Source organism: Pantherophis guttatus, chromosome 3 (assembly GCF_059756535.1).
Source record: "Pantherophis guttatus breed Tessera chromosome 3, ASM5975653v1, whole genome shotgun sequence".
Taxonomy (NCBI): domain Eukaryota; kingdom Metazoa; phylum Chordata; class Lepidosauria; order Squamata; family Colubridae; genus Pantherophis; species Pantherophis guttatus.
Genome location: NC_142065.1, coordinates 94,595,683 through 94,618,842, shown reverse-complemented (window position 1 = coordinate 94,618,842; position 23,160 = coordinate 94,595,683). Strand labels below are relative to the sequence as shown.

Below are 23,160 nucleotides of genomic sequence, written 5' to 3'. Positions count from 1 at the left end.
ATATGGAAATTCAAAGGACAGGACAATATTTCAATATCTATGCAATGAAATAAATAAAGTAAAATGTATGAGTGTTCATTCGGAACAATTCTTTTTCAGGCATCTAAATTTGATGACTGAGGCCAATGAAATCAATGAAAATAGCCCACTGGATTTCTGGTCCTGTGGCTTCTGATAGGTATTTATAAATATGCATCTAGACACACAAGTGAGTAAGTTGCATATGCAAGTTCAAAAGCCAGGAGAATATTTCAATATCAATGCAAATGAAATAAATAAAGTAAAATGTATGTGTGTTCATTTGGAACCATTCATTTTGAGGCAACTAAATTTGTTGACTGCGACCAATGAAATAAGTGAAAATAGCCCACTGGGTTTAACATAGAGGTCTTCATCTTGGAATCTGTCAGGATTGATCAACAGACCAGAAGAGATGAAATGCTGGCAGATTCAGCATTCCAGCCCCATTCCTCATTGTTTTTAAGTATTAACCCCGTCCCCATAGTGCTTAACAAATGAATCTTAACAAAACAACACAGTTGGAAGGGACCTTGGAGGTTTCCTAGTCCAACCCCTTGCTCAGGCAGAAAACCTTATACCATTTCAGAAAAATGGTTGTCCCCAATCTCTTCTTTAAAACTTCCAGTGTTGAAGCATTCACAACTTCTGGAGCAAGTTTTTCCACCTATTAATTGTTCTAACTGTCAGGAAATTTCTCCTTAATTCTAGGCTGCTTCTCTCCTTGATTAGTTTCCATCCATTGCTTCTTGTCCTGCCCTCAGTTGCATTGGAGAATAGCTTGACTCCCTCTTCTTTGTGGCATTCCCTGACATATTGGAACACTGCTATCATGTCACCCCAGCCCTTCTTTTCATTAAACTAGACATACCCAATTCCAGCATCCCTTCTTTATATGTTTTAGTCTCCAGTCCCCAAATCATCTTTATTGCTCTTCTCTGCACTCTTTCTGGAATCTCAACATCTTTTTTACATCATGGCAAACAAAACTGTTTGCAGTATTCCAAGTGTGGCCTTACCAAGACATTATAAACTGGTATTAACATTTCACGTGATCTTGATTCTATCCCTCTGTTTATACAGTCTAGAACTGTGTTGATTTTTTTTTGGCAGCTGCAGCACACTGCTGGCTCATATTTAAATTATTGTCTCCAAGAGCCCTCTCACAATTACTACTATTGAGCAAGGTACCACCTACACTATGGCTGTGCATTTTGTTTTTCTTGCTTAAATGTAGAAACTTACTTTTTTCAACATGGAATTTCGTTTTGTTAGATAGCACCCAATGTTCAAGTCTGTCTATCAATGATCAATGTTTAAATCAAGTCTGTTAAGAAGTGTTCTGATTTAGAAGAAATGCAGAAGACCAAGTTACCTTAGAAAACATTACATCAACAAATTTAGCTGCCAGACCTAGGTCTTTTAAATATTTCAAGTGATTTTTTTTAATGCACAGATATAGATATATAGGTATATAGATATAGACAAGCGAAAGAAATGTTAATATTGGTGAATTAAAGTATTTTTCTGAAAATATACATACAGGAATGCAACGCGGATAGTTAAATTTCCCATCCACACAATTAACTCTAAATGATCTGGTATCTGGATGTGGTATGTAGTTTCTTAAGCATACAAATTCCACTACATTTCCATCCTGAGAATATATTTTATCCCCGTTGTCCCACTTCAGCCTTATGTTATGTTCTCTCAAATCTTCTTCACTTGCTGAACAAGCAGCTGAAAAAGGACACAGATCAGATGACAAATAGAAAGTTTTACACTGAGGAATTCATTTGATAAAGCAATTAAAATTTAGGTTAGAAATTCTATGTTGCAATAGGCTAAAATGATTAGAGATCTATGTAAATGGATTCCCCCCCCCCTTTTATTTTATTTTGTCTCTCATGAACTAATTATCAGTCATGAATTAAAACTCTTTTAAGCAAGACAATGTTACATGTGTAGAAGGAAGAAGAAAAACATTTTAGTCCCCTTCTTCCAAATTTCCTCATACTGAATATCTGGATTAGGAGAAAACCAGGTTCAGGCAACTTCTCTTACAATGTCACCTCATATCTTCTTTTTCAACATTGACTAAATAGGGTAGATGTGATTAAGTCAACAGAGTCTTCATCCATACTTAGCCTATTTAAAAAATAATAATGTTAGTTCCCTAGAGATTCAACTTATACTATCATTCAAAAAGAGCCCTAGTGGATTGTTGGGAAACATGACTTTTTGTAATTTTTGTTCAAGGAATGATTGATTGACTGACTGATGGCATGATGATGATAATGGAGGGCCCAGTGTTCTGATCTGTGAAATACTAAGAAAAATAAAATCTACTTGCTGAACTCAAGTAAACTAAAATCTGAATTTTATCAATAATGCCACTGACTAAAAAGATGTCTGTTATGAAATATAGCTTAGGGAAAGCAGAATTTCACCAGGAGGGTTTCACAAAATGAGGACAACATTTGTACATGGCAAAAGATCTTGTACAATTCTCCATTATGAAGCAGTTTCTCCCTGAGAAAGTTACTTTATCTTGGTTCATAATACTACTACTTTTATTCAATTACAAGGAAGTAAAATATTTTCTGGCACTAACATACTGACATAACATGTCTGATGTGTGAAATTTATTCCATTCCCAAAATAAAATATTTCTCTATAAAGATTAAATCTATAAAGAATTAAAGATATTACTTATACCTCTACATGTTGGTGTTTGTGACCAACGACCATTTTGACAAGTCACTCTTGGAGAACCTTGCATTGTATAATAATTTTGGCACTGATAAATTACACTTTCAGAATGTAAATAGATTAGCTTGGGTGAGTCCACAATGTCTCCATTCTCCACATAAGGTGGACGTCCACATTTTCCCCCAATATCTATAACAGATACAGAATCTATTGAGCAAGAGTCCTCATGATTACAAATATTATAGTGTATTCACACACAGAGACACATTTTAAACATATTCATAAGAAACATAGTCATTTCAAAATTATACTAATTCTTATTTTTAAAAAGTAACAATATCATACAGCTTGGTCAATTGATAGGCAGAAAATGATTACTACTGCTGTCCTTAGTGTTGTCTTTCAACTTCAGAAAATATAGTCATTACTTTCTTAATACCTAAAGTCAGATCTGTATTTAAACAAATAGCAATTGCTTTCGGACAAACGGCATCTCCCCACAAGATGTTCTTATTTTTATTACCCATTTTCCATTAATAACTGTTCAAACTCTGCACAAATCAATTGTGTAGTTGTACTGGATGTTGTGCTATCCATCTCAGTATTGAAGTGATAGGAGGCTTGCAACACAATAAAAGCAAGAATAGAAAAAACATTAAAAAATTATAAACATTAAAATTAATAGAGATTGATTAAAACTAGGAACTAGTACATAAGCATCACAGTGGTAGAACCTTCTTTCTTAGTTCACCAGTCACTTCCAGTGTAAAGAGCTCCATCATGGCCCCAAGTCAATTGGCTGACCCAGGTTTTAAGGCAAATCCAGAAGGCCTAGAGGGTGAGGGCGTATCTCATATCCAACAGCAAGATTTTCCAGATTGTGGAGGCATGGCAGAGAAAGATCATTTACCAGATCCTGCTAGCAAAGTTCCTTGACTGAGGAGGTTTGCAGCATGTTCCTTTTGCCAGAGTGAGTGGGGTGGGTCAATCCCACTGGGGTGACATAGTCCCCTGTGCCATGAAGGCCTTTAAAGATGATAACTAACATATTAATTGGACTTGGAAGCAAACAGCAACTAGTGCAACTCATGTAACAGAAAAGTTACATGTGCCGTTGAGCAGGCATTGTAAGTCTACAAGAACCCACAGGTTGTAACCCCCAACCTCATCCAGAACTGAAGATTTTAAATTCCCAGATCCCAAGCTCCAAGCCATAGCAACATAGTCTTACCAGGGTTCAAGCCTATTGTCCCCCATCCAGTCACCCACAGCATCTAAGGAGGGAACAGACTAATGTCTCCTTAAAAGATCCCAGGGATGCCCCCTTCTGCAGTGATGCATTGATCACCACTGGAGGTTTTCACCAGTTAGGAGTGATATGGATTAAATAGGCAGGCACTTGCACTGACAGCCCTGAGGACCCTGTCCACTTCTTCAGATCTAACCGAATCAAACTGTTCCCAGATACCTGGGTAAGCCCATTCCCTGGGAATCTCTAATGGACCTGCTCTATGTTTGGTCTCCTACTGAGAATAGATACAAGCAACTTTTCCCATCAGATATTTCACAAATTCCTCCACATGGCCCTGAAGATGATCGCCCAAGTCCTCCTTCCCATTATATAAGTTATAATGCAAATAATAGGGATAAATTGAAGGATGGAATTGAAAGGTATGGAACTGAATGCTACTGATATTAGCATCAAAGGAAAAGTCAGAAAAAGGCAGAAAATGATGAAAAATGATAGGGATGGGCAAATTTGATGCTACATCAGGAGAAATTTTAAAATGTGCTTTCAATGATAAGTGGTTACAGTATTTGACTAGGCCTTGGTACCCTGGAGGAAAATAAGTGAATTATGAAATAATGGAAAATTGGCTTGAAATTTTGGAAGATTTTGTGTAGAGTTGAAAGTTGGTTGCTGAATATGATAATAGAGGTATTAGAGAGAAAGCAAGCATGACAATCAAGGGAGCATTTAACTAAGCAGGACGTTAGACATGGATATGTGAGACACACACACGGTGTTGCGTAATTATTATATATTCCTTTATAAAAGTATAATAAGCCCTTATAAGGAGGCCTGCATTGGTTGGGGACATGAATGTGAACATAATTTCATTTATGGGTGAAGTCACTATGTTGGCTGAGAATGTAAATGATTTGAGTGAATGTTAGTCATGTGGATGGTGTAATGAGGAGCAATGTAGGAAACCCTCAAATGATTAAATTTGAAAGGGAAAGGAGAATACAATTTTTTTAATAAATGGAGAAATTAAGCAAATGGGTCAATCTACATATCTTGGTAGAATGATGACTATAGGTGTGAAAACAGATGGAGAAGTTAACATAAGTAATATATGTAATATATATGAGATTTTTTAAATAACAACCAGTTTTATGTTCTATGACATCATAGGACTGAGAAGGAGAGGCTAATTTTGAAATAGAAATCCATGTTTGTGCTCCAAAAGTCACATACTCTTTCAAATGAGAAAAGACTTCTAGCTATGAAATGAACTGAATAGATTTATATAAGTAGAAATTCAAATTTTTGTAGAAGAGGGACAATGTTAATGAAAATATATTGTACTTTCACAGTTCAACAGGGACATTAAATTTTACAATTCTAGCAATAAAATATTGAAAAAGCCTGATAGAACTTTTTCAAAGTAACATGAAAGAGACAGTGAAGTAAAAGCAAATTCATTTCCGATTCTATCTTCATTTCTACATAGTGAAGATCTGCACATAAATACCTGTACAACGTGGTGTTTCTGTCCAACCATTCTTCGAACATGTAATGAAAGGAGATCCAAGAAGAGCATAACCTATGTAACATCGATACTGCACCTTCTCCCGGGGCAAATACTTTGCCTTTATTTCACCAATAATCTGACCATTTTGAATTCGATGGGGAGAAGAACATCTTACATCTAAAATTTAAATAAAAAATTGTCCCATTCAAATAAAATGCACTTGGTTTTCCCAAAGCAAATGTCTGAAAACATGCTCCCGCTTCTAAGTCTATTGTTGTCCATACTGTACTGAATCATTTGGAACAACAGGGGACATATGTGAGGCTTTTATTTGTGGATTATAGCTCTGCTTTTAACACCATTTTACCCAACGGGTTGTTTCTTAAAATGTCCAATTTGGGTATAAATCAGAGGATTTGTTTGTGGATAAAGGATTTTCTGACAGATAGGCCACAGTCAGTAAGGATGGGATCTCACCATTCCTCTACTCTGATACTAAGCACAGGAGCCCCCCAGGATTGTGTGCTAAGCCCTTTCCTTTATTCCTTGTACATACATGACTGCACCCCATTGTATAAAACCAGTTCAATTATTAAATTTCCGGATGAGACAACAGTGGTGGGGCTCATTAATAAGAACAATGACTCTGTTTATAGAAAGGAAATACAAGGGCTGACATTGTGGTGTAAAGAAAATAATCTTACACAACACCAAAAAAACTAAAGAACTTATAATTGACTTCAGGAGGAAGAGAGGTGTACATTTACCATTGTACATAAATGGTGAGGAGGTAGAGAGGGATGGTAATTTTAAATTTCTGGGCACTTATATCTCGAAGGACCTCTCATGGACTATGAATGTTAACAAGCTTGTGAAGAAGACACCGAAGAGGCTGTACTTCCTGAAAATGCTTAGGAAGATAAATCTATCTCAGCATCTATTTCTGTCCTACTATCGCAGCACCATTGAGAGTGTCCTGACATACGATATTCTTGCATGGTATGGGAGCAGCTCTGTAGCGGACAAAAAAGCCCTACAGAGAATCATTAAAATTGCCCATAATATCATCGGGCTGCAGCTACCAGCCCTGGATGACATCTTCAAATCTTGCTGTTTGAGGAAGTTGCATAACATTCTCAGAGACTCTTCCCATCCTGCTTACAATCTTTTTGGACTGTTGCCTTCTGACAGAAGATATAGAACAATTAAAACTCAGACCACACGCCTTCTGTCGTGAGAGGACAGTGGAGTCCAGCCCTATAAATGGATATTTTATGACCTTTATGCTCAGTTATCCCTTGGACTATGACAGATTCCCGGACTGGCTTTTCTTTTCCCATCTTTGGTTCCCCCTCTCCCCCCTCTCGCAGGCCTGGCCCTCCACGTTATCGAGGGCCTATCTTGATGACGGGCTTTGGGACCCCGAGAGATGGCATGCAGCAAAGAGGGGGCTGAGGGGTTTTTTTAGCTAAATTTTTAAGGAAAATTTTAAGGGGACCCGGGAGGGAGGGAGGGGGTTGTAAAAGTGGACCTGGGGGGGTCCAGATAGCGACTGCACGGGATGATGGGTTAATTAGCTGCAGCAGAGGGGTCGCGAAATGAAATTTAACTGGGGGGCAGGGGGACGATAGAAAGGGCTGTGTAATTGAAATCATGAGTGGGGGGGGCAGGTATGACGGGCGCAGGGGGTCATATCAAGTGTCGGGGGTGCGCACACGCTGTCTCTGAGCGATTGCGCACTCCGGCCCCCAATGCGTGACTCGTGTCCTGGGTTGTGTAGAGCCTCATGCCCAGGGTCTGCGGCTGATGTTATGTAATGCCAGGTCAGTGGTTAATAAGGCCTCCCTCATCTGTGATCTTATTTCGGAGGGGGGTGCAGACCTGGCAGGTATTACGGAGACCTGGTTGGGCCAAGAGGGGGGGGTCCCCCTCGTAGAGATGTGCCCACCAGGTTTCCGTGCATTTCATCAGCCAAGGGCCCAGGGGAGGGGTGGGGGAGTGGCGGTGATCATTAGGGAGAGTCTTTATCCGAGGGAGACCACTGTTCCTCAGATAGCCGGATGTGAGTCCCTTTGTGTGAAGTGGGGCCGTGGGGTGCAGATGGGTCTGCTGACTACGTACCTGGCTCCCTGCCACGTGGCAGCAACCCTGCCCGAGCTACTCGACGTCATTGCCGGGGTGGCGGTCGATACCCCCAGACTTATTGTCATGGGGGATTTCAACCTCCCATCCACAGGTGGGGCGTCAGAGGTGGCTCGGGAGTTCATGGCTTCCATGACAGCCTTGGACCTGACCCAGTTAGTTCAAGGCCCCACTCACATAGGGGGACACACTCTGGACCTGATTTTTATCTCTGGTCAGTGGTTGAATGATCTTGGTAGAGGGGACCTAGACATCAAACCCTTGTCATGGACAGATCATTCGCTCCTTCACTTAGACTTTCCTACTGCTTTCCCCTGCCGCAGGGAGACGGAACCAACCAGATGGTTCCGTCCCAGGCGCCTGATGGATCCCGAAAGGTTCCTGACGGAGCTTGGGCCGTTTCCTGAGACTCTAATACACGACTCGACTGAAGAACTGGTGGCCGCCTGGGAAAGGGCGGCCGCTGGAGCTTTGGACCGCGTCGTGCCTTTGCGGCCTCTGACCCGATGCCGATCTCAATTAGCTCCTTGGTTCTCTGAGGAGCTGAGAGAGATGAAGCGTCGGAAAAGATGCCTAGAGAGCATTTGGAGGACTAGTCAATCCGATTCTGACCGGACACAGGTGAGGTCTTATATCAAGACCTACCTAGTGGCGATAAAAGCGGCAAAATCTAACCATTTTTCCGCTCTTATTGCATCTGCAGAGAACCGCCCAGCTGCCCTGTTTAGGGTGACCCACTCCCTTCTTCGGGGGGGAGTACGGGAAGATCCCTTGCAGGGTCGTGCTGAGGATTTTGTGCAATTCCTGCATGATAAAGTCGCTCGGATTCGGGATGGCTTGAACTCCGATTGGATGAGTCCACGGGAGGAGACCGGGGCAGGTCTTGAGAATGTTATCTGGGAGGAGTTTGATCCTGTGACTCCCGAGGATGTGGACAGAGTTCTGGGTAAGATTAGTGCCGCCACATATTTATTGGACCCGTGCCCCTCATGGTTGGTACTGGCCTCCCGGGAGGTTTCACGAGGCTGGCTCCAGGGGATTATAGGTGCTTCTCTGAGTGAGGGTGCCTTTCCTGCCGCCTTGAAAGAGGCGGTGGTGAGGCCCTTCCTCAAGAAGCCTTCCCTGGACCCGGCTGAATTAGCTAACTATCGTCCAGTCTCCAACCTTCGTTTTGTGGCGAAGGTTGTTGAGAGCGTGGTGGCACGACAACTTTCCCGACACCTGGATGAAGCTATCTATCTAGACCCGTACCAGTCGGGCTTCAGGCGGGGGTACAGCACAGAAACGGCATTGGTCGCGTTGGTGGATGATCTCTGGAGGGCTCGGGACAGGGGTTGCTCCTCTGTCCTAGTCCTATTAGATCTCTCAGCGGCTTTTGATACCATCGACCATGGTATCATGCTGCAGCGGTTGACGGGGTTAGGAATAGGGGGCACCGTTTTGCGGTGGTTCTCCTCCTTCCTCTCCGACCGCTCACAGTTTGTGTTGGCAGGGGGACAGAGGTCGACCTCGAGGCGTCTCACATGGGGGGTGCCACAAGGGTCAGTCCTCTCGCCCCTCCTGTTCAATATTTATGTGAAGCCGCTGGGTGAGATCATCCATGGTTTTGGGGTGAAGTGCCATCTGTACGCTGATGATACTCAGCTGTACATCTCCACCCCAGACCACCCCAACGATGCCCTTGATGTGATGTCTCGCTGCCTGGAGGCCGTGCGGGTCTGGATGGGGAAGAACTTGCTCAGACTCAACCCCTCCAAGACCGAGTGGCTGTGGCTTCCGGCGCCCCGATATAGTCAGCAGGTGCCATCGCTAACTATTGGGGGTGAATCTCTGCCCCCCACAGAGAGGGCTCGCAATCTGGGTGTCCTTCTGGATGCACGGCTGTCTTTAGAAGAGCATATGACGGCCGTGGCCAGGGGGGCCTTTTATCAGGTTCGCCTGATTCACCAGTTGCAGCCCTTTCTGGATCGGGACGCCCTACGCACGGTCACTCATGCCCTTGTTACTTCCCGGTTGGACTATTGTAATGCTCTCTACATGGGGCTCCCCTTGAAGAGCACTCGGAGGCTCCAACTGGTCCAGAATGCGGCCACGCGGGTGGTTATGGGCGCAACTCGTTGTGCCCATGTGACACCCCTCCTGTGCGAGCTGCACTGGCTCCCAGTGGTCTTCCGGGTGCGATTCAAGGTGTTAATTACCACCTTTAAAGCACTCCATGGCATAGGACCCGGGTACCTCCGAGACCGTCTTCTGCCACCAATAGCCTCCCACCGACCAGTCCGTTCCCACAGAGAGGGTCTCCTCAGGGTGCCGTCAACCAAGTTATGTCGACTGGCGGCGCCCAGGGGGAGGGCCTTCTCTGTGGGAGCCCCAGCCCTGTGGAACGAACTGCCCCCGGAAATTCGTAAGATCTCCGACCTCCGGGCGTTTCGCTGCGCACTGAAGACCCTATTATTCCGCCAGGCCAGACTAGCAACACAATAGTTTTTAAATTGGGATATTTAAATTTATTGGGGTTTTAAATCTGAGCCACTTTATTTAATTATTTTAAATTTTATATTGTTGTTTTGTTTGTGTTTTTAAACAGGCTGTACACCGCCCTGAGTCCTTCGGGAGAAGGGCGGTATAGAAATAAAATTATTATTATTATTATTATTATTATTATTATTATTATTATTATTATTATTATTATTATTATTATTATTATTATTATTATTATTATTATTATTATTATTATTATTCTGAATAGTTTTTAATCCCAGAGCTATAATTGCATTCAACAATGAACTAAAGGGCCACCATCAGTGAGCTGTTGGACAACATTACTTGGTCCGTTGTGTGGATTTTTGGGTGGTTTAGGGGTGGGAAATTGTGGTGGGTGGGAGTGTGTTTGGAGATTATTATGTGTGCTGGACATGGTCTTTGGGTTTTAAGTGAATTTCGTTGTATGGGTATACTGTGTATACACATGCAATGACAATAAAGCTGTTGTTGTTGTTGTTGTTGTGATGATGATGATGATGATGATGATGATGATGATGATGATGATGATGAAACCAAAACTGTCAACTCACATCCTATAGCACAGAAAATACAAGGGTGATGATACAGGCTTGAGGGTGCTTCCCTTTGAGGTGAGGAGAGTGTGAGGCTACAGACAGAGGAAGCTCCTCTTCCTCCTACAGCACCTGTTTCTACTGCTCTTGAAGAAATGAAACCGGGTGCTTTCAATCAATACTGTCATGATATCTGATCAGCCACAGATTAATGGCAGTGTTATGTTTGTGTAAATAAATAAATAACTAGATTATCCTGCAAGAAATTTAAATCCTTCTATGAACTACATGCAGAAAAGAAGCTATTTAGTGAACCCCTGCATGATGAACTATTCTGGCCTTTTCCCTTCCAATCAGTCTGTCATGAAGCTGGATATCAAAGCAATTGATATCAAAGCAATGGATGCAAGTAGACTGTCTACTGTTGACCTCACCCCATTCCTAAGAGGTCTGTAAGGGGCATGCATAAGTGCACCAATGTGCCTACCAGCCCTGTCCTAATGTCCCCATTTATTCTTATCCATTTCATGTATTCATAATCATGTTTATACTTGTATCTGTTATTTAATATATGCTTTACAAAATAAATAAATACATAAAATAAATAAATAAAAAAAAAATGTGATCCTCTACTCTAGGCAGTGAGGAAGATAGTCTCAATATCCTTTGCTGATGTTTGGAAACCATCAGATCTGGATGAGAGAGAACAGATTAATATAAAGGTTGCTTAGTCCGTTCTGTTGCTTTACTATTTTTACAGTTGATTATACTGAGGATGTTATATTTGGTTTTTATACTCTATATAAGCAGCTAACAGTCTCTAGATTGTGATGGGGTAGAAGCGGAGGAAAAATAAATATGCAGTCAAACTTGATCATTCAAGGTAGGCAAGTCAACCACAGGTGATATTTCCAGACACAAACATTGTACTAATCTAAAATCTGTCCCTCATGCTGGGTTTCCATGACCTCACATAGACTGGATATCTAGGCTGACACTCCCACCTCCGATTAGGAAATGCTGAAGCAGAGGAAATATTACCAAGGGTATTGAGCTGCATTTCTTCTTGAACAGAAAAGAAAACATTTCAAATTGGAGGAAGTTCAGCTTCATCCTGTCTCCCAGCTCTCAGTGTCTCTACCCTCTAGAGCTCAAGATACCAGTTACCATTGGCAAGTGTCTCCCCATCCTTTCTAATTATTCTGAAGAATAGTCCTGCAATTAAGTTGTAACTTATTTTTTTTTCCTGACTAGTTAAAGGCTATATTTTGCTCCTTTTTGCAGGCCACCTGAGGGGGAATGCTGGACTGTGGGTTGGAAGTTGGGCAATTGGGGATGGGTGGAAAAATGATGAGTATATCAAAATGTCCACAGGCTTATCTATTTGTCAAACAGGAAAATTAAGAGCAACAACACAGGATCAGCTTGGATGAATGGTTCAGATTAATAATATTTAATTTCTGTTTTTTTTAAAAAAATGTACTCTCCATGTGAATTTTGTGAATCTCAGCAAAAATATTATAGACCATACATTCCTACCTACACATCTTGGCAAGCGTGACCAGTTATTTTGTCTACATGTTACAGCAGCTGATCCATGTATATCAAAACCATCATTACACTGATAATTTATTTTCTCGCCATTCAGGTACTTCTTCATTGTATCTTCAATAATTTCAGCATTTTCAACTATAGGGGGTGTGGGACACATTGCATCTAAATGGATAGAGGATACAAGACTTCAATTTTCTGAAGTGATTCAAGAGAGATAGAATATAGGCCAAAAATAAATTATGACAAAATATATCATCAACATTAGGCCAGCTAAAGTCACAACATTGTTCACATGTTGATCAGTTTAAATAATGCTTCCATTGGTTATTTTAGTCTAGCCTTCTTTGCCCACACAATGTAAAGAGTAATTTGATCTCCGAGGGGGTGGGGAAGGCTGTGTTCGCCCTCCCCAGATGCATAGAGAGGTGAGATGCCAGGTGAGAAAGAAAAACGGGCCTACCGGGCCATCACGTGCCAGAAGCGGGGGTGGAAGAGGGGGTTGCGTGCGCATGTGCAGGGCGGGGCGCATAGAATTACAGGTGAGGACACGTGTGGGTGTGAACCTCCCCCGCCCCCCCCCCCCGGCACGCGATGGCAAAATGGTTAGCCATTACTGGCCTATATCAATAAAGATCCAGTCAAATTGGTGGAGTTAGTTTCCTGACCTGGACTACCTCAAAGGCAATCAAAGAATACCAAGATAGATGACAATGGGCATCCAGAAATGCAGTCATTTCTCAATCAGATTCTATACTGCAAAAGGCAATTGATTGATTTGAAAAAGATCAAATGGCTCCCATCCAGGAGAAACTCTAAATGCATCCCTCTTTTCTTTTCTTTTCTTTTTTTTCAAATATCCTACTGTTGCCAACATGCTGTTCAAAATGAAGCCTTTTTTTAAACACATTTGAGAACTTCCCATTACACACAGAGGGAATCTATTTTATCCTGGAACCAGATTATGTGTTTTATTTTTCTTTTATCTTATTGATAAGGTCACAAGACTAATCAATTGATGTTCTGTTCTGTTCTGTTCTGTTCATAATCATGACATTCTTTATTTTCTTGTTCTGCTGAGTTCCAATGAACTCTAATATAAAGCTCCCAATTCTTCTGCCAAACCTACCAGTCACACAAGGCTGTCAGAGCTTAGAGAGGTAACAAGAGAGGAATATGTGAGGAAGGAAATGACTTTATCCAGCACTTTTATTATTCTGTGAGATTGGGAAGCTTTTGGAGGACAAGCAGTAGCTCTTTATCTACAGAATGGGACAACAAAAGGGGCCTGCATAAGCGCACCAATGTGCCTACCGTCCCTGTCCTAATGTCCCCCTTTTATTTGTAACCATTTCATGTATTAGTAACCATGTTTATATCTATATCTGTTATCTAATATGTGCTTGACAAAATAAATAAAATAAAAATAAAAAATAAAATGATGCAGCAAACTCACCATGGCCAATTTGCTGCAGGATAATTCAACAATTCAATTTAATTATTTAAAATAATTTTAAAAATAATTTTAATTTTTGTCATTCACATTTCATTTTGTCCCTCCATTTGCATCCTTTCTTTAATTATTCTATTCCACCATTTGTTTGATGTTAGTGTGATTCTTGCCCTGCAGAGATTTGGCCCATGGTGAGTTGGTCAGGTGTGATTTGTCCCAGGTGTGTGGTCAGCCCCCAGGTGGTGTAGAGACTTGGACTGAGACTGAGGGAGCTGAAGTGACCCATAATATTTTCCCAATTGGAGAAATCTATAACAGGTGGTGTGCCAGCTACCTGCCTAACTGAGCCAGTGAAGTTCAAGGCAGGGAACTACGTGGAGACTATTTAATTTATTTTAATCCCTGGCTATGACTGAGGCCGTGGTCCTAGGCCTGGCATGGTGGCAAAAGTGGAACCCTTCTGTGGATTGGGACAAAGATAGGCGGGGGATGCAGAAAAAAGCTTCTAACTGGCAAGGGCCATGGAAAGTGCAGAGGACCAGCCCTGCACCTGACGTTAGGAAAGTAAAAGCAGAACCTGCGAATATACTAAGAAGAGGAGATGGGTAAGAACTGCTAATTATGGCAGAATATTGTGACTTGGCTGAGGTTTTTAGTGAGATAGAGTCAGATGTGCTCCCACCTCATCAACCCACTGACTGTGCAGTAGAGGTCATACCGGGAGCTAAACTGTCCAAGCCAAAGATGTACTTGATGACCCCCAAAGAGATAGATGCGTTTCAAGCATTTATAGATAAGAAGCTGGAATGGGGGTTCATTCAGCCAGTGAAATCAAGAATGGCTGCCTCGCTACTCTTCAAGGAAGAGAAAGAAGGGTCCCTTAGGTTTCACGTAGATTACAAGGGGCTGAACTGCTTATGTGTCTCCCCCTAATTTTCAGAGACATGTGTCCCTGAAAATACAACCTTCCCTGAAAACAAGCCCCAGTCTGATTTTCACATCTATGCCTAATATAAGTCAAATCCTAAAAATAAACCCTAGTTAAGCAACACCTACTATCTGGTTGTACGAGGTAGAGCAAGGCGTAGGAGTAAAAATCAAGCTAAGGCAGGGGTGGGGGGTGGAGCTTCTCCATGCACTCCATAACCACTTACTTTAGTACCATTGCAACCAGGTTTCCCATGCCCTGACACCTGTCATGCCACTGTACAACTTCTTCTGCAGCTGCTTGCTGGTCGTCCTGCTGGTGCTGCTGCTCATGGCAGAATTCCATGAGTCTCATTATGGTCATGCACACAACAACACAACACACCACGCAGCCTTCTGCTGTGAACGGAAGAACCAGCATGATGAGCCATGTGACTTCCTGCCATAAGTGGCAGCAGCGGCATTATGAGCCTTGTGGCATCTTACAGTGGTGTGACAGGTGTCAGGGTGTGGGAAGCGTGACTGCAATGGTCCTAAGGAAAGGGGGTGAAACATCTCCTGAAAATAAAACTTGGTGGTTATTTTGGGACCGAAAAGAAAATAAGACAGAGTCTTATTTTTGGGAAAACATGGTAGGTTATTTAGCAAGGGGGGAAATCTTCACTAAACTGGACTTGAGGGAGGCATACTACCAAGTGAGGATTAAGAGGGAGACAAATGACAGTGTTCAATTGTCCCCTAGGATGCTACCAATTCTGGGTGATGCCAAGGGACTCCCACCATTTTCATGCAGTTAATAAACACTGATCCACATTTTGTTGAAACACGTTTCTTGCATACATCCCACATGTATTTCAAAAGAAAGAATCTTTTTAAGGTGAATGAAATGATATTGTATCAATGACTACTTCAGCTTCAACCACAATACATGAGCACAAAACAGATACAAACTTAAAGTAAATCCCTCCAAACTCAATTGCAGAAAATACGACTTCAGCAGCAGAGTGGTCAATTTCTGGAATGCACTACCTGACTCTGTGGTTTCATCCCCACACCCCCAAAACTTTAACCTTAGACCGTCTACTGTTGACCTCACCCCATTCCTAAGAGGTTTGTAAGAGGCATGCATAAGTGCACCAACGTGCCTACCCACCCTGTCCTAATGCCCACTTTTATTTATATCCATTTCATGTATTCATAATCAGGTTTATACTTATATATGCTATCTAATATGTGCTTGACAAATAAATAAACAAAAGTGTAAAATCTACCAAAATGTTCTGGGTGAGATAAATCCCTTGGGCAAAAATAATTGGAAAATTATATGAAATAATGTTAAAAAGTACACTTCCACAGAGTTAAATATCTTAGCCCTTCTATAAGTCTTAGCAATACATGGAAGTTCTACTTACTGACACATTTTGGTGAAAGTGACCATCCGTTTCTCGTGCACTCAACTACCTTTTCTCCATTATCAGGTTCAAAAGTAAATCCACTGTCACACAGAATTCGAATTAGATCCCCATCATGGTATAAAGTTCTTTGAGGTCGGAAAGAACCATTTGATATTCTTGGAGAATTGCATGTAATTTCTAAAGAAAATAAATCATATCTTATATTGAAAAAAGAAATATGCACTCATATCAGATTATGGGCATTGCTTTCTATTATCAAAAAAAAACCCCAATATCATTATTATTTTTAAAATATCCAATGAGACCATTTTCATTAGCAGTCATGCATACTAATGGGCATTAACTAATTTAAAACTGCAAATTAGTATCTAAAATGTAGTGTGAAATCAACCAATTTGATTTAAAATACTTTTAGTGGCCCTTGGCTACTATTTATTTGGAAGATTGTAAATAAATTTAGCAAGTTGCTATAATTTTTTTTTATTGAAAAAGTTTTTGAATACAAATTTTCCCCCCATTTTTCTCCCCCCCTCCACCCTAACCCCCCCTCACCACCTATCCCCCCCTGTGACTTCTTCACAACAAAAACCCAATTCATAACAGATTATATAATATTTTACCATCCCTTACTCCCTCCTCTAAATACTGACCCTTACTTACTAATAATATTATTAATATTGTTACTTCCCCCTTTTACCATACATTTCAAAATAACATTCTACTGTAACATTGTATAACTTCTAATTTATAACTTATAATATTATTGTAACTCCCAATTTAGCAATAATCTGCCCTTTTTCTCCTCCTCCATACTTATATCTATATATTAATACAACATTTCAAAACAACCTTCCACTTTAAAACTATATAATAAATCCTACTTTAACATTTAGTCTTTTATGTATATTAATATAACATTTCTAAGCAGCCTACCCCATAAGTCCTAATTTAACATTTATTCAACTCTATCCATTTGCTCCACTCTCCTAAATATATCACTTAAACATCCCTTTTCTTAGACTAAACAATCAATAAGCTAACCTACTTCCATCCACTTCATACAAAGTTGCCATGCACAACAATTCTTAATATCTTTAATCCACTGCCCACTCTGCTAAATATATATATATATATATATATATATATATATATATATATATATATATATATATATATATATATATATATATATATATATATATATATTCCATTATATAAAAAAAAAAGTCAATGACTTTAAATTTATAATCCATATAATATCTTCTTTGATGTCTTTCCACTGGATTGTTGAGTCCATCATCCATAATAGGGTAACATAGCATCCTGGTGCAACAGTTTGTTCAAAATCTTCAGTCATCATCTGCCCCCATCAGTAATGAATATCCTCATATATATATAAAAGAAAAAAACAACCACCCGAGTGACATTATGATTATATTCCATATAGTTGTAATTGTGGCTTTCATCAGGATTATTAATTCCCATCATCCTAATGGGTAACAACCAGATCTTCTGCATGCCCCAGCGTAGCTCTCTTGCCTTATAGCTCAAGATAATTATAATATATTTATCGATAAAAGAAAGAAATCCAAAATAGATAATTCAAATCCAACAGTTTAAGGCTCTTTTCACATCCCAAAATTATGGCATTGCAGAGGTCTGTCACTGTCCTTAGGATCATATTAACCAATACTTCGCCTCCACTGTCTTTTCACATATTCATTCATTTTTTAAAATAACTGGCTTCACTGTTGCTTAATTTAGAAATTTCTATTTTTATGAGACCTATTTCTTTTTTTCTTTTCTTTTTGTGGGTTTAATCTCCATCCTGGTTTCCTTTCTGCAAATTGTATATCAACTGGTCGGTTTTCATTCTGCTTTATAACTTGATCTTGTTGGTTTTGCCTTTGTGTCTCATATTTCTTTTTTATCAATTGTGTATCAGCTAATTGGTTTCCATACTTGTCTATGACTTGATGAATCATCACGTTGGAGTCCGATGCCACTTCTCTCGTATTTGTAGTAGTCCAGCTGAGGTGTCTGAAGAATCCAAAAGCAATTTATCCACAGCAGCCTCTATAATTCGATGTTTTGCCTTTATTTCCAATTCCTTCTGCTTATCCTGTATTGTGCCTAAAGATGTTAAATTCATTTTCAAGATTTTTTGATAAAATTCTTCTGCTTTTTCAACAGTATTTAATTGGTATCTTTCTCCTTGATATCTCAATATTATACCAACTGGAGCGTCCCACCTGAATAGAATTTTTCTTTTTTTTAGGTCAGTCACCAGAAAACCAAATTTCTTCCTTTCCAATAACATCTTAGGCGGGAGCTCTTTGTAAATCCAAATCTTTCTTCCAAACTATTGCAAAGTAGAATTGAAAGAATTTTGCACAATATTATTTCTTATATCTTTATCTGTAAAATAAATCACCACATCTCTAGGCAATTGCCTTTGCTTTGCAATCCAGGAATTTATTCTATAAACTCTGTCAATCCTACAAAATACTTCCTCAGGTTGAACCTTTAAAATCCCAGCCAGAATTTCAGAAGATATTTGTCAGGGCATTTATTAATCCCATGTTTGGCTCTGGGACTAATTACCCTGGTTTAGAGGAGATGAATCGAGGCTTATCCTTGTTTGCAATAATCTGAAAAGAAACGCAAGGAAAAGTTTCTAATAAAACTCATTTATTTGTTATAAAGAAAATAAAACACCTCACTAACTAAGAAAAGTTAATTGTTACATTTTGGAAGTAATTTGGGCCAGCTGCCTTTCAGCAACTGGCACCCGTGGCAAGAGAACAAAGGAAAGAGTGTGAGAAGGAATGTGGGTGGATGGACATGCATAGTAGCTTTTGATAACAATTCTTGGCAAGGTACGGAGAGTCAGATAGTCCAGAAAATAATGAGCTCAGCTGGTAAATAAAATAACGCAGTGACATTCCCCTTCTTTCCCAGTTGAGCGAATATCAGTTCATCATCAAATAAGGCACATCTTCTCACGCAGATACTCGTGTTGAGCTGCTGGAAGTGGTTTGTTGAGCATATCAGCAATTTGATCATGTGTAGATACATATTGCATTTTGACAAAACTAAAACATTTTTTCACTAAATGTTTTATGTTTTGATAATGGATGTCAATGTGTCTGGACCTAGAACCTGTGAAATGAGATTCAGAAATATAAACCACCGATTCATTGTCTTCCATCACGGTGATCGGTCGGATCAGGTGTGTCCAGATATCTGTGACTAAAGCATCAAACCAAGTTAGGGAATTACATGCATCTGAAACACAAGCATATTCAGCTTCAGTAGATGAACAAGAAACAAAATTCTGTTTACGTACTTGCCAATAAACAGGACATCCATTTAAGAACATCATATAACCTGAAGTACTTTTGCGTGATTTCTTATCACTTGCCCAATCAGAATCAGCATAACAACATAATTCTGCATAATCAGTATGTGTTGGTTCTAACAATAACTTCATGTGTTTAGTGTACTTTAGGTATCTCAATAATTTCTTAATACATGTCCAATGAAACTGTTTTGCCTTACCTACGTGTCGAGATAAAAGATTAACACTAAGTGCAATGTCGGGTCTGGTCCAACTACTAATGTATAATAGTGACCCAATGACTGAACAATAAAGTGTTTGATCCTCGAACTCAGGACTTTCTTCTTGTGTCAAGTTGTGAAAATCTGTTTGCATGGGTGTCTTTGTCGTGTTAGCATCTTTCATGTTGCAATGATGCAAAATTTGTTCAATTTTATCTTCTTGTGAAAGACTAAACCCCTTCTGTGTTTTTTCAATCTGAACACCTAAATAAGTGCTAATGTGACCTAATGATTTCAATGTGAAGTATCTCTGCAAAGCTTTGGCAAAAATTTCACTCATTTGCTTATTTGGACCAATATAAACAATATCATCAACATAAACAAGAACTATCTCATATGCATTGTTAGATCTTTTTGTGAACATGCACTCATCAGTTTCGGACTTAATAAAGCCCATTGAATTTAGTTTGTCAGTAAGACATAAATACCACATTAAACCAGATTGTTTCAGACCATAAAGACTTTTGTTTAGGAACCAGGTATCCCCTTCTTGCTGTTGGAATCCTGGAGGACTTCTCACGTAGATCTCTTCGTCTAGGTCTGCATGTAGATAAGCCGTGTCAACATCAAACTGGAAAACTTCTAGACCAAGGATAGTTGCAGTTGCTAAAGCAATTTTTACACTCTCAGTTCTGACTGTTGGTGAGTAAGCATTTGTGTAGTCCTCAGGATAACGTTGAGCGAAACCCTGAGCTACAAGCCTGGCTTTGTACAGTGACTCACCATTTGGTTTCCTTTTGATTCTATAGACCCATCGAGTGCCAATGATCTTTTTGTTTGCTGGAGGTTTTGCAGGTGTAAACACTTTAAGTTTCTTTAGACTATCCATTTCAACCTGCATTACATCATACCATTTGTCTTGCTCTGAATCAGGGAGCTGCTTGATTTGTGTGAAATTATCAGGTGGAAGTGTGACATTGCAAATCAAAGGCAAGGGTGCTTTTGTCAGTTGCCAAGAATATCGTTGTGGAGGGATTCCTTTTGTGGCCCTCTTGGAACGTCTCGGAACAACAGTCCAGTCTTCTTCTGCTTTATCCTCGTCCTCACTTTCGTCGCTAGCATCAGCATCCGCGGCTTGCGAAGACGGAATATCGGGTTGAGAAGAATCAGTGGAATCTTGATCATCAATCTGTGTGGCATCAGCAGTATCATCTCTAGGAAAATAAACTCCAGGATCATTGGAATGAATCCTGGACCAGTCAATATCTTCTTCAAAATTTGCAGATTGGGAAATCACAATTGCATGTTTAGAGTCAATAAATCTGCTCCATTTTGAGTTATCATCAATACCCATAAATCTCAGTCTCTTTGCTGTTGGACCTCCTTTTCTTCTTTGAGCTAAGGGAATGTTCACCATAGCATATGAACCAAAAATATGGATGTTTTTAAGATCAGGCTTGTAGCCATACAACATGAAGAAAGGAGTCTGATTTATTACACTGCTCCAAGTACGGTTGACAATGTAATTTGCATACTTGATAGCTTCACCCCAGTATATCATATCAAAGTTGGCGTCTTCTAGGAGACAACGCATCATGGTTTGCAGTACCTCTCCGTTGTGAGCCGGTGTGTCAGGGGCCGACGTCTGATGAAGAATTCCATTCTTACGCATCCAGTCCTGGAAACGCTGAGACATGAATTCGGCACCATGATCACTCTGGATTCTGGCGATGCGAACTTGGTGTTGGGTAGAAACAAGGGTTGCAAAGTCTTTAAAGATCTGAAAGGTCTCTGATTTTTCTTTCATAGGATACACATATCCATATCTAGTATAATTATCAACAATTGTTAGAAAATATTTTCTACCACCAAATGATGGCGGGAATGGACCAACTATGTCAATGTGAACCAGATCAAAAATGCGTGTTGACAGGCGTGTAGCGTGTTTGGGAATGGCTGCTGCTTTGGATTTGGCCTTTTTGCAGACAGCACAATCCAAAAACACCTTACACCCCTTTAGATCCAAACCTTTTGCGAACTCCAGCATCTTCCTAAGAACACGGAAACTGGCATGCCCCAATCTTCTATGCCATTTGTGGATACACCTGGAATGCAAAGATTTACCAGTTAGTGAATTCTCAACATTAACATTTTTATGCGGAACCTCAGGCTTGCTCTGAGCAACCTGTTTACCAATTCTCTTTTTGTTGGCTTTAGGAGCCTTTGGAATAGCAACAGGATCTCTCTCTGGAGCATCTCTCTCTGGGCCTGGGCCTTCCCTTTTTGGAGTTTGTATACTTGCCTGTGTTTGTGTTTTAGGCTTTGGCTTTAAGTAATAAACACCACCAATTAATATGGTTTCAGCAACAATATCGCTATCTTTAACTATGTAACTTGCTTTTTCAAGGTGGTGAACTTGGAACTTTAACATTCTAGACAAGTGACACTGACTAAGCAAATTACTGGTTGCTGTTGGTATGTAGTAAACATCAGGAATGAATGCATCGAGCTCTTCAACATAAACAGTTCCTTTTCCTTTGACCTGACAAGGATGATTTGAAAAAGAATAAAGTTCACGTAGTTCTGGTTCAGGCTCGTGCATTTCTGTGAAAAGTTCCTTTCTGTAGGTAACATGCAATGCTGCACCACTGTCCAAAGTCCACAGGAGTCGTCTGTCGTACTCTGGTTGAGGTTGTGGATCATTGGTTAAAGCCAATGTGGCGAGTGGAGTTTGTGGATCACGCCGGGGACCACGACGACCTTGTCTTCCGCCTCTGCCTCTGCCTCTGGAATCTGTTCCTCTGGGCTGGTACGTGACGGGAGCTGGAACTTGTTGGGGACAATCCCGGGTGGCATGTCCCACACGATTGCAGGTGTAGCATCTTGGCGTCCTTGGAGCGTAGGTCCTTCCTCGGAAGGGGCGACTAGCTGGAGCCTTTGATGCGGGTGGTCCTCTCAAATGTGGCGTGGCCAACATGAATGCCTCTTCTTCAATTAAAAGTCTACAGACATTGTCCACTGTGCGTTGAGCAATTGGGACTTGGTTAATTTTTGTAACAGCATCTTTCCATTCATAATTCAAAGAGTTAATGATGATGCTGATCATTTGGATATCTTCAATGTTATGGCCTCTTTCTCTCAATTCTGTTCTCAGACCTTTCAGTTTGGTCAAATGTCCTCCAATTTGTTCACTGGGTTTCAATCTTGAACCGTGGAGTTCAGACATGAGTAAACATGAAGATTCAATTGAGATAGGCCTGTAGCAATTTTCCAATTCAGCCCAAATTTTTCGGGCCGTTGTATTTGGTGGAAAAGTGACCTGCAGTTCAGTATCCATGGACATCAATAATGTTGTGCGAGCCCTTATCTCTAAATCTCTTATTGCATAAGTCCAAGGTGGAGCAGGTGGGTTAAATACCATACAGTGCGTGCCTTCTCTAAGAAGCAATAGTGTAATCTCACTGACCCAGGCTTTGTAATTGTGTCCTGACATTTTTAGTTTTGACTCACCAGTTAGTGGAGAGACAGAAAATGCCTGGTAAGGAGCCTGCACTTGGTATGCTGGC

The 23,160-nt window shown here is 40.5% G+C and overlaps 1 protein-coding gene across 2 annotated transcripts in view; it reads right to left on the bottom strand.

Annotated features, from left to right (window-relative positions):
- LOC132711448 (complement factor H-related protein 1-like) overlaps window positions 1-23,160 on the bottom strand; it is a 45,468-nt gene that overhangs the window by 1,797 nt on the left and 20,511 nt on the right. The window contains exons 6-10 of one of the 2 annotated variants that reach the window (XM_060690389.2): window positions 16,031-16,210; window positions 12,227-12,403; window positions 5,490-5,666; window positions 2,737-2,919; window positions 1,562-1,758 (exon numbers count right to left, since the gene is read on the bottom strand). In XM_060690389.2, the coding sequence (XP_060546372.2) occupies window positions 1,562-1,758; window positions 2,737-2,919; window positions 5,490-5,666; window positions 12,227-12,403; window positions 16,031-16,210 (914 nt within the window). The remainder of the gene's footprint in view (window positions 1-1,561; window positions 1,759-2,736; window positions 2,920-5,489; window positions 5,667-12,226; window positions 12,404-16,030; window positions 16,211-23,160) is intronic. The other variant, XM_087890066.1, reaches the window with a different exon arrangement.